The sequence below is a fragment of the Rhinolophus sinicus genome, linkage group LG07, assembly GCF_036562045.2.
Source record: "Rhinolophus sinicus isolate RSC01 linkage group LG07, ASM3656204v1, whole genome shotgun sequence".
NCBI lineage: Eukaryota > Metazoa > Chordata > Mammalia > Chiroptera > Rhinolophidae > Rhinolophus > Rhinolophus sinicus.
This window is the reverse complement of record NC_133757.1, coordinates 50,322,126-50,334,949: the sequence shown is the minus strand read 5'-3', so window position 1 is coordinate 50,334,949 and position 12,824 is coordinate 50,322,126. Positions and strand designations below refer to the sequence as shown.

Sequence of the window (12,824 nt, the reverse complement as noted above, 5' to 3'; positions counted from 1 at the left end):
GTTTTGGGAGTTCACAGGAGCCTAATAATACCCTTCTTCCCTTTCAGGTTCTGAACCAATTGGAACAGACACACACACACACAGTGCTTTATGGGGGATAAAAATATTAAATTTTTTTATTGGTAAAACTAGGCTGGAGATGTGATGGGACCCAGGTTTGACTTACCCATGCTGCCACATGTAGAACAGTTGGAGAATTACAGCCCCCTCCCAGAGAAGAAGAGCATCCTATGAGGTCTACCTGCCCCATGGGAAACAAGAAATGTACCCAGGAAGCAAGCAGTAGGAGAGAGAGTGAGATCCAGGAGCCAGGAGAGTTGGCCCCGATTCTGCATTGTGCATGCTCCACGTGAGGGTGGGCAAGCTCAAGAAAGGGCAAGAATTATGAACTGGGTGCGAGTGGGCGACATTAAACCTTTCCCAATAGAGAAACAGGCTCTCTGTTTCCCTGATTACATAAGTCACTATGCCTCCATGTCAAAGAGCCAGAATGAAGGTAGAGGGAACAGCTGCAGAGTTGTTTTCCTAAGAAGGTATAAGTGTTAGTGGAAGTTTCTGCATTGTGGGCTGAGATGGGAACAGAGGGAAGAGCAAAAAGAAGGGTTTACCTCTCTGCTTAGCAAGTACATGTGACTGTCCAATCTGCAAGCCTTGCATAGTATTAAAAGTAAAGAATAGCCCGAAGTGTTAAACTGGTGAACATAAGAAATATTTGAGAGTGGGTCAGAAACAGATGCACTATTTCTAAGATCCCAAGTCTAGAATTTTAGAAAGGGAGGTTTTGTCTCGCTGTAAGTTTCTTTACAATTATAGCTGCCTGAAAAGGTTATCTCATGTGTCAGTATAAATAAAGTTCCTTTGTCTGCTGCTTAACAAATACATGCTAAAACCCATCTAATATGATGACCAGCAAGACCAGAATTGTGCAATACTGCAGATTATGTTCTAGGAAATGTCTGCATTTGGTGACTAAGTGAATAGGTGGTAATGGAACCATGACTAGGTGCTGAATGTTTATAATTCACCTCTAACCTTTTGAAGTTGATAATCATTTCACTCTAGAATATGGTCCTTATTATTTATTATCAGAGACAGAATCTTCAACCATAAGAGCTATGGAACTGACATAATGCAGTTATTTACATGTTCCTCGTAATCTGATTTTTCCTTGCAGTATGTGCACCGAGTGCTTGCACATGAGCTGTTGTGCCCTCAAGGAGGCCCCAGCTGTGAGTATTACTTGGTGCTGGCCCAGACACACCTTCTCAAGAAGGACTTTGCCAAGGCAGAGGAATACCTCCAACAGGCTGCCCAAATGGACTATCTGGTAATGAAATCTGCCGGAGCCTCTTGAGTTTAGTTTGGATAAGGGGCGAACAGGCTTTCTTAAAGGTGGTGATGCCATATCACAGGTAGATTTCTGGTTACCAGAGGTGCGAGTCGTCAGCTCTCAGTTAACTCATCCCTTCCACTTGTTTTTCTTAGGCATTCATGAGTTTTGCAAAGGGCAGAGAAAAGGATAAGGACAGCCCTTCAGTAAATAGTTTATCCATTTCAAGTTTTCTGGCTTCTTCTATTTTTCTCACTGTGAATACTATCATGGTTATCTTGAATGTTTTTCTTAATATTTACCCCAAAGACAAAATGACTTTGAAGAATGCAAGAAAGAAATGAGAGGGCAGACCTAGAAGAATATCTCTCAGTGCAACCGAATGACCCTCTTTCAGAGTTAGAAAAAGAAAGCAATTTAAATTTGAATGATAAACAAAGATCATTAATGTACTTTTAAACACCACCTCATTTCATACACTACTTGTTCTTTACTTTCTCAGAACCCTAACGTCTGGGGTGTGAAGGGCCATCTGTATTTTTTGAGTGGAAATCATGCTGAGGCCAAGGCATGCTATGAACGAACCATTAGTTTTGTAGTGGATGCTTCTGAGATGCATTTCATCTTTCTGCGACTGGGACACATATATCTGGAAGAGAAACAGGTGAGGGGTAAGGTTGGGGTCTAACCATATAAGTCAGGTCATTGTCTAGGACCTGATCATAGTCAAGTGGACTAAAAATGGTAACATAATGATGCTTTTACATCCAAAGATAAAGTAACTTGCCTAACATCAGGTAACTAGTAATTAATAGAAGCAGGATTTAAATCCAGGCAATTTCATATTAGAGTCTGTGGTTTTCACCATTATGATACTGAAAAGTCATTAAGAACTCAATACATTTTATTTTAGTCATTTTCTTTTATTATTAGGAGTAGTAGAAATATTCTTAGCTTGCCTTAATTAATGGAAAGTGTCATGGACTTCAAAATAAATTCTCCAAACTTCCTCCTCAGCACAAGGGATTATATTTAATTCAGCTGAGGCCAACCCCATTCCACAGAGCACTCTGACCTGAGTCTTTAACAATTCCTCTCCATATTTTAGGAAACACCCCAAAGCCTTCTAAAAGAAACTTTCTCTTATGGAAAATCTCAAGTACATGCAAAGTAAACAGAATAGTAGCATGAACCAACATGGACCCATCATCCCACTTCAACAATTACCAACTTTCTCCCAAAAGCTTTGTTGACTCTGTGCTTTTGTTTTGACTTAATTCCATTTCTCCCCGCAGAACACCCAGTTTTCTTTCTATATAAAACAAAACAGCAGCAACAAGAAGTTACAATGCCTATAATGCAAGTAAGAAAGCTCATATAGGCTTGAAAGGAAAAATCACCATCCTATTACAGTGAAGTAAATAAGAAAAAGTTTTCTATCTGATGTTATTGCAAACTGCATCTTCACAGAGCTTCTGGCTTGTGCAGTCACTAGTTAAGGAGTTCATAGGCTATTTACTGAGGTTCAGTTGTAGTTCTGTCTCTCACACTGGAGATACAAGACAAGAAGTGGTCCTTCATGGAATGCTTCTTTTGGAACTTTGTTTTTTGAGTTTTTCTAAATGTCTCCTGTACTGCTGAGAGCTTCTAAGACCTTTGGCAACAAGGGAACAGACTCTCAGAATAATGCAGCTCTGTCAAGTGTATCCCTTAGTTCACAGATTCTCTACCTGTCATCCTACCAAAAGTGACATAATGTCACTTTTAAGTGAAAGGGGTAAACGATTAAGTCTAGGTGGAATTCAGATAATCATTGTGGCCACCCAGAACTTTCGGTGTAACTCCTTGCCTCAACTTTTAAAGAAACTACAGATATCTTTGAAACTGCTTTCATGTCAAAGTCTGCCCTTTAATTTGGTCTGTCCTTCTCTTCTCACCAGTTTTCTTGCAATAGCTCCCTGAAGATAGACATAAAATACAGTCCAAGCCCAGAATAACCAACACCATATTGAAAGAGAAGAGCAAAGGTGGAGGACTGACCCCCTACCTGACTATAAAACTACAACAATAGTCAAGACAGTGTGATATTGGTTAAAGAATAGGCAAATAGATGAATGGAACAGAATAGCGAGCCCAGAAATAGACCATATAAATATAGTCAACTAATCTTTGACAAAGGAGCAAAAGCAATACAATAGGGCAAAGAAAATCTTTTCACAAATGGTGGTGGGACAACTGGATATCCATATGCAAAAAAAAAAAAATCTAGACACATTCAAAAATTAACTCAAAATGGATCGTAGAATTAAATGTAAAATGCAAAACTATAAAATTCCTATAAGATAATGTAGAAGAAAACCTATATGACAGTGGGTATGGTGATGACATTTTAGATACAATACTAAAGACATGATCCATGAAAAAAAGAATTGATGAGTTAGACTTCATTGAAATGAAAAACTTATGCTCTACAAAAGACAATGTGAAGAGAATGAGACAAGCTACAAACTGGGAGAAAATATTTGCAAAAGACGTGTCTAAAAGGACTGTTATGTAAAATATACAAAGAACTCTTAAAACTCAACAATAAGAAAGCAATCTGATTTTAAAATAGGCCAGAGACTTTAACAGATGCCTCACCAAAGAAGATATATAGATAGCAAATAAGCATATGAAAAGATGCTCCATGTTACGTGTCATCAGGGAAATGCAAATTAAGTTAACAATGAGATACCACTACATACCAAAATATGGCCAAAATCCAGAACACAGACCACATCAAATCCTGACAAGGATGTGGAGTAACAGGAACTCTCATTTCTTGCTGGTGGGAATGCAAAATGGTACAGTTACTTTAAATGACGGTTTGGCAATTTCTCACAAAACTGAAATATTCGTACCATATGATGCAGTGATTGTGCTTCTTAACATTTACCCAAAGGAGTTGAAAACTTACATCCACACAAAAAAACTGCACACAGATGTTTATAACAGCTTTATTCATAATGGCCAAAACTTGGAAGCAACAAAGATGTCCTTCAGTAGATGAGTGGATAAATAATCTGTGGTCCATGCAGACAGTGGAATATTACTCAGCACTAAAAGGAAATAAGCTGTCAAATCATGAAAAAACACAAAGGAATTTTAAAAGCGTATTACTAAGTGAAAGAAGCCAATCTGAGAGGGCTACATACTACATGATTCCAACTGTATGACATTCTGAAAAAGGCACAACTATGGAGACAGTAAAGAGATCAGTGGTTTCAAGATGTTGGGTAAGGGAAGTGATGAATAGATGGAGCGAAGAGAATTTTTAAGACAGTGAAATACTCTGAAGGATAGATCTCATTATACATTTGTCTAAACCCACAGAATGTACAATGCCAAGAGTGAACCCTACTATGGACTTTGGGTGATGGTGAAGTGTCAATGTCGGTTCATCAGTTGTAACAGTTACCACTTGGGTGGGGATGTTGCTAATGGTAGAAGCTATGCATGTGTGGGGGCAGGGAGTATATGGGAAATCTCTGTACTTGCCTCCCAATATTACTGTGAACCTAAAACTGCTCCCCCAAAATTAAGTTTTAATATCACATATAACTCTAGGACTAATTATTTTATTTATTTATTTATTTATTTATTTATTTATTTATTTATTTATTTAAGGAGGGTGCAGCTCACAGTGGCCCATGCGGGGATTGAACCGGCAACCTTGGTGTTATTAGCACCACGCTCTAACCAACTGAGCTAACCAGCTACCTCCTAGGACTCATTTAATGTACATTGGTCTGTAGTATAACTGCAGAAGCCCCATGATTATCCTAGCAATGCAGTGTTTGAAATTGCCAAAAGAACAAAAGCTTAGTGGTGCTTTCTTTCTACAGTATGAAAAGGCAAAGAGAACCTACCTGCAAGCCTGTAAGCGATCACCTTCATGCCTCACTTGGCTCGGACTGGGAATTGCCTGCTATCGGGTAAGAAGATGAGGGCTTGAGACTAAGACAGCTGACCTTGGTGCCTTGGTCTTCCGAGCACCCTGGGAGTTTGTGATGACAGTGGGATAACAATCAGGGCAGTCTTCTCTAATGAAAAGTTGCTCTTCAAAGTTGTTTAGTAAACTGAAGGTCAATCTGAACTAGAAAAACAAAACATTCTTTAAAAATCTCACAAAAACTTGAACCAGGAAGCTATATAATAAACAAAAATGTTCATGTTATTTGGTACATAAGCTCATAATTTTGTGAGCTATAAGAAAAAAGTGATATGGGATATGAAGAATCCACTCAATTTAATTAAAGTAAATGATTGATATTTATTAATCTCTGTGGGCAGACTGTATTCAGGAGGAGATGCTACAGCTTCTGTAGACCTTTTGCTCTACCAGCCATAAAAACTCTAGTCATCCTTCCCACCTTTCCTCTAATCTTTGACGGAGACATGCATCCTGCTGTTCTTATCTATTTTTTTCATGGGTATTCTTGATTCCATCTCTCACTTTTTCTCCTAATACCTTACTACTTTCTTAGTTTTTTCTTTCTCTATGATTAAAAATTTTAACCTTTCCTTCTCAATCATCTCTTTCCCCGTACATTTTCCCCATCTTATTGAACAACAGTGATAACAACAACCACCTTCCTGGTTGCTACCCTTTACGCAAAATAGTTGGCTACATGTCTTGTCTCCTCTTCCTCATTGCTGTTTTTTTAACCATAAGGTGATAATGTGTTCATTATAGAAGATTTAGAAGATACAAAATATGAAGAAAACATGCAAGTATCCATAATCCCATCACTTATTTTTTAATGCATTTTTCTCCAGTCTTTTTTCATACATATATGAAAACAATTTTAATGTATAAAACTAAAAATAATGTATTTACTGCTTTTTAATCTTTTCTACCTAACAGTATAGCATTGGTGTCTTCTCACATCACTAAATAGTCTAAAACATGAGTTTTGATGGCTGCATGGTGTTCCCTAGTTTGGATGCATAAATAAGGTGATTGTGTAATTTATCATGCAAACCAGGACGCTTCTGAGAATAAAAACAGTGCTATTAATAATTGCACTGGGACACAGAGACTGTCCCAGGCCAATTGTGACGTACGATCCCTTATACATAAGCCATGTGCCCCCCTGTTCCACCTTCCCAGAAAGGATGTAAAACATTTGTAGCTGTTAGAAACTTGGCAGTACTGTCGAAAGTACAAAAAACTACACAAACTATTCAGATAAGTCATGTTTCTATTTGTTTTGAGTAGTGTAAAAAAGTCTCGTTGAGATAGAAACTAAAAAAAAACAAAAAACAAAAAAACCAGAACCAAAAAAACTTGAGTTAAGCCCTACTGCTAAGATGTCCAAGTAATGTCTGCCCCCATCAATGTTTTAGTCATACTATACCTGTCTGTGGATATACCATAATTTATTTGACTAATCTTTTATTATTAGATATGTCCTTACTTTTTAGAAGTATACTATTACAAATAAAGCTGAGATAAACATTCTTGGACATAAATCTCTGTGCTTAATTCTTATTATTTCCTTAGGATACATTCTTATAGAATGTAGAAAATTCTAAAAGTCTTTATAATGTCAATTTGCCTTCTAGAAAGGCTGTATACTGATTTATACTCTTCCAGCAGGTATGAGTCATTTTCATGTTACCTGATCAAAAATGGGCATTATCACTTGCTAATTTTATAGGTATCTTAAAAAAATTTTTTTAATCTGCATTTGTTAGGTGTCTTAATTTGCATTTTATCACTAATGAGGTTGAAATCATGTGATAGACATATTTCTTTCTTAAATTGGTTTCAGGTGTACAAAACATAATGCTTAGACATTTATACACCTTACAAAGTGGTAACCCAGTAACTCTACTACCCATCTGACACCGTATATAGTTATTACAATACCACTGACTATATTCCCTATGCTGTACTTTACATCTTGTGACTTTATATTTATATTTATATTTATATTTATATTTATATATTTATACATATATATTAGTTATAGTTGACATTCAATATTATTTTATATTAGTTTGAGGAGTACAGCGTAGTGGTTAGGCATTTATATAATTTATGAAATGATCCCTCAATAAGTCTGGTATCCATCTGACACCGTATAGTTTTTACAACATTATTGACTATATTCCCCATACTGTATTTCACATCCCCATGACTATTTTGTGACTACCAATTTGTACTTCCTAATCCCTTTACTTTTCTCACCCATCTCCCTAACCCCCCTGCCATCTAGTTTTGCCACGCGGCAGCCTACCCGTCTGTCTCCTTGTACCTGCCCCTAAAGAAAGGAGAGTCTGTGAGATGGATCCTTTCAGGGACTTGGCTTCACCTTTGTGCTTGTACCTTATGTCTCCCTGTTTGGCCCCAGAAAGATGGCTTGTCAGCCAATGACGAGTAAGATTCCCCATGGGGGGGACAACTCAAGCCAGGCGCAGTCGAGTGGAGACTGACAGGAGAACCCATGGGGTTCACAGAGGTGGGCACAGCCCCCCACCTTCCCCGGCTAAGGAGAGCCTCTGCCTCTGTGGCTGTATTCCTTCTCACAACCTGCAAGGGGAGTGATTCAGTGATGTGCTCTCCATCTATTCATATGCATATAGGTTTTGTCCCTTGGGGAAGTACATACATCCTGAGACTTAAGGTTCAGCTGCCTGCAGGCAAGGGTGATTGGCTTGAATCAGTTTCCTATTATAATGTATAGGATTCACAGATCTTGAGATTGACAAGCTTTATCCTCACCTAACTAATAAAAACTATGTGTAGGCATTTAGTGCCAGTCCTTGAGGCTGCAGCACCTTGGATTCGCTTCACTCTATTCATGGCTACTGTCTTTTCTTAACCCTGTGCCACCCTTCTCCCTCCCCACAACCCTCATCGCGCAGGACACTGCAATCTAACAACCATCAATTTGCTCTCTGTATCCATGAGTCTGTTTCTGTTTTGTTTGTTCATTTATTCTGGTCTTTAGCGTGATTCCCTGAAAATAAGACCTAGCCAGACAATCAGCTTTAATGCATCTTTTGGAGCAAAAGTTAATATAAGGCCGGGTATTATATTACATTATATTATATTATATTATATTATATTATATTATATTATATTATATTATATTATATTATATTATATTATACCGGGTCTTGTAGTAAAATAAGACCCGGTCTTACATTAATTTTTGCTACAAAGGATGCATTAGAGCTGATTGTCCGGCTAGGTTTTATTTTTGGGAAACACGGTAGATTACACATGTAAATGAGATCATACAGTATTTGTCTTTTTTCAGTCTGACCTATTTCACTTAGCATAATATCCTCTAGGTTCATCCATGTTGCAAATGGTAAGATTTCATTCTTTTTTATGGCAGAGTAATACTCGATTGTATAAATGTACCACAATTTCTTTATCTAATCGTCTATTAATGGGCATTTTGGTTGTTTCCATATCTTGGCTATTGTGAATAGCGCTGTGGTAATTATAGGGTTGCATATATTTTTTCAAATTAGTGTTTTGGATTTCTTTCTGAGGAATAGAATTGCTGGGTCATAAGGGAGTTCTATTTTTAATTTTCTGAGGAAGCTCCATACTGATTTTCATAGTGGCTGCACTAGTTTGCAATGCCACCAACAGTGCAAAAAGGTTCCCTTTTCTCCACATCCTCGCTAACACTTGTTATTTGTTGATTTATTGATGATGGCCATTCTGACAGGAGTGAGGTGGTATCTGACTGTGGTTTTATTTGCATTTCTCTGATACCACCTGCCAGCTGCCCATAAGGCTCAGCCATTGAAAAAGCCTCCTTAGCTTCGAGGGCCAGGCTAATTGACCTGGTTTTGAGAGGGCCTTTGGCGTTGCAGTCCTAGCTGGGTGGGGTGGGGTCCCAGGGAGTCATGAGGCATGGCCAGTGGTTTTTCCAAGGTTAATGCAGATTCAGTTCTTGAGCCAGTGCCACACCTGTGACCACTTCACAAAATGCTCTGAACACCACAGCAAGCCACTGTTCACCTCAGGTTCACAAATCCCTGAGAGCTGCCCGAGAGGGGCTGCAGTACAGGTTTTAGGTCACTGCTCACCACCAAAAGTTCCCCAGGCTGCTGCAGGTGCTCCAGTTCTGTAAAAGGCTTCCATGGCTTGTGGGGCAGGTCTGGCCACCCAGGCACTGAGAGTGCCCCTGTCAATGCAGCTCTAGGTGTGCAGGGTGGGGTTCCAGGGAGCTGTGGGGTGTGGCGGTAGTTTTTACAAAGTTAATACAGTTTTGGTTATTGCACCAGTGCTGGGCCCATGACCACTTCACAAAAACACTCTGAGAACACTATGGCCAGCCACCACTCACTTAGGCCTGCAGTTCCCTGAGAGCCGCCTAAGAGAGGCCTGTTGCCATCTGCCGACTTCCTGTAAGGCTCAGCTGTTGAAAGAGCCTACTTAGCTGCGTGGGCTGGGCTAGTTGATATGGTGTTGAGAGTGCCTTTGGCAATGCAGCTCTAGCTGGGTGGGGCAGGGTCCCAGATTTTGGGTCACTTCCCACCACCAAAAATTCGCTGGGCTACCGTAGGCCTTCCCCTGCTGTAAAAGGCTTCTGTAGTGGGCTGGCCACTCAGGAGTCGAGAGTGTCCTGGGCGATGCAGTAATAGCTGTGTGGGATGGGAACCCAGTGTATCACCAAGGTGGTGCGCATTCATGAATTTTACCAGACTAATGCAGTCTTAGATTTGGCCCTTCGGGAGAAGGCTCAACATAGAAAAGATAGGCTGTACGTGAGATAGGCTCCACATAGGGATAATGGCTCCTCTGCCTCGCCTCCAGCCCTCACCTTGCTGCCGCACAACTCAGTCTTTCTCTGTATGTCTCCAGCACCTTGCCAGTTGCCACCTCTCCACCAGATACCAGGTGAGTGTTTGCAAGTGAGTGAGTCTTTGTGCGAGCCCTTTAAGAGGGTGCCTTCTGTCTCACTGGGATGGGCAGAGAGAGTCCTTGCTGATTCTCACTACCAGATGTTGTGGGAACTCCTCTTCCCAGCACAGGACCCCTGGACTGGGGAGCCTAGCGTGGGGCTGGGACTCTTCCCTCTTCTGGGGGACCTCTGCCACCGAGGTGTCTCTCTTGGGGTTCAACCACTATCTGTGGGCTTGGGGTCAGCCCATTTCGCATCTCTGCCCCTCCTACCAGTCTTGATGTGGCCTCTTCTTTATATCCTTAGTTATACGGGTTCTTTTCAGCTAGTCTTCAGATGATTCTTGAGGCTGATTGTTCTATAATTTATTTGTAGTTTTGGTGTGATCCCGGGGTGCAGTAGGCATAGTGTTTACCTAATCTGCCATCTTGGACCCTCTCTCCAACATATTTCTTTATTTGTGAATTATCTGTTAATTCTGCAGGTCCCATTTACCCTTCCCTTCATTGAAATTAGGTGAATTTCACTTTGCTGAAGCTTCTTTGACAGAAGTCAGAGATATGGAAACAACCGAAATATCCATTAATAGATGATTGGATAAAGAAATTGTGGTACATTAGTACAATGGAGTATTACTCTGCCATAAAAAAGAATGAAATCTTGCCATTTGCAACAACATGGATGGAACCTGTTGACTGAAGCCTTCTTTTCCCTTGACTTCCACAATAACGCATTCACATTCTTCCAGTTCTGCACCTTACTCTCTGATATCTCATTCTTAGCCTTTTTTGCTGGCTCCTAGTCTTTCACCACCATAATTGTTGGGTCCCCTGGGTTCGGTGGTCAGCCTTATTCTCCTGTCACCTTATTTATTCTCCCTAAAAATATCTTCTACCCCAGTGATCTTAACTACCACTTGTGCCCTAAGGGATCTTAAAGCTTGAGTTCGTAATACTTTTCTTGTCCTGACCCTTATATCAAACAGTATAATGGACAGCTCCATTTGGTGGTTCCCTAGACACCTCAAAATGTATATATCCAAAATATAACCTAACTTATCTCTGAAGGATTCTCACATTCCTTAAGCTTATACCTTCTCCTGTATTTCCTGTCTTGGTGAATGGGGTTATGATGATCTCAATCAATCACTTTAATCTACTTCTGTTACTTTTTATCTAGGCATCAAATATCCTATTGATTTACTCTTCTAAATGTCTCTTGAGGCTATTGTCTACTCTCCATACCTATTGTTACTGCTCTAATTCAAGTCTCATCCCCTCTTTATCTGCTAGGATGGTCTCCTGTCCTCTCCCAATTCATTTCCCACATTGTTATCAACATGGTCTTTAAAATATGCAAATGCAATGTTATTCCCCTATTTAAACCCTCAATGACTACCCCTTGCTTCAGAATAAAATCCGGATTCCTTTGAGTGGATATATATGATCTGGTCTCTTATTACTTTGTTTGTTTTCCCTTCTCTCTCTCTCTTTCTTTTCTTCAGCCACACAGGCAAACATAAGAGTTTCTGGATCATGTCATGCTATCTTATGCCTCCATGCCTTTGTATAATTGCTTTTATTTTTCTTCACTTTGTACAGATAACAAACTCCTATTTTTCTTTCAAGATTTACTTTAGCAATGTTGCTTCTCAGAGGCCATCCTTTAATTTCAGGGTAGAATTTTTATTATTTTCCTTTGTTTCTCCACTAGATCACACATATGCTTTCATTATAGAAATGTTTAGTCTGTATTGGAACTATTTATGTGTTTGAGGGTTTTTTCCTTTTGTTTTAAAAAACATATCTGTCAGTGAACTCTTTGAGGGAACCTGTTCTGTTTTATCTTTTTATTCCCAGTATCTTGCATACTGCCTGACACAGAGTAATCCTTACCAAATATAGGCTGAATAATGAATCAATATCTCAGAGACATTTAAAGCATAGGTCAAGGTATGGGCATTGCTGAAAAGCCATTCTTCATATTGCCTCGAGCCTAGAAACCTACGATTTTCTAAAAGAGAAAAAATGAAGAGCTCCTTTATTGGAAGAGGAGTGCCTTATTCTTAGGTGGCCTTTGGAAGATTTTACAAAGTAAACTCACAGTTTTAGAAAGCAGCAATGATATCCATGTTACCAGAGCTTAGGGAGCACCCTGGAGTCTCTGAATATTATATTGATTGCTCAAGATTATGCTGTTAATAACTAATTTTAGGGGAAAGGAAATTTTCTGAGCAATAGTATTTTGACATGTTCATAGGACTTTAACCTTAAGAAAGGGATGCACAATGTAAAGGAAGAAACTACAAATGTATCTGATAGTCTAGTGCGTATGGGAAAATCACTGGATGACGTACACATGACAGTGATGCTTCTGACCTTCCAAGCCTGGCACCTGCAGCTTGGTGGTTTGTGGATGCCTTTGGGACTACTGTAGAGAGAAGGAGGAAGAGAGCCCAGCAGGCAGGATTCCAGATTCCCCTACCTGGCTTTTTAATCAGAGTAGTTCCACTTTTAACTGGTTCAGATATTGGGCCACCACATAAGATTTTGTTTGAAGAAAGAGTTCTGCTAAAAAAA

The 12,824-nt window shown here is 39.5% G+C and overlaps 1 protein-coding gene across 5 annotated transcripts in view; it reads left to right on the top strand.

The window, feature by feature from the left end:
- The window catches only part of CFAP70 (cilia and flagella associated protein 70), a 69,778-nt gene that overhangs the window by 50,208 nt on the left and 6,746 nt on the right, over nucleotides 1–12,824 (top strand). For all 5 annotated transcript variants that reach the window (XM_019746011.2, XM_019746009.2, XM_019746008.2 and 2 more), the window contains 3 exons: nucleotides 1,175–1,327; nucleotides 1,833–1,994; nucleotides 5,215–5,304. In XM_019746011.2, the coding sequence (XP_019601570.2) occupies nucleotides 1,175–1,327; nucleotides 1,833–1,994; nucleotides 5,215–5,304 (405 nt within the window). The remainder of the gene's footprint in view (nucleotides 1–1,174; nucleotides 1,328–1,832; nucleotides 1,995–5,214; nucleotides 5,305–12,824) is intronic.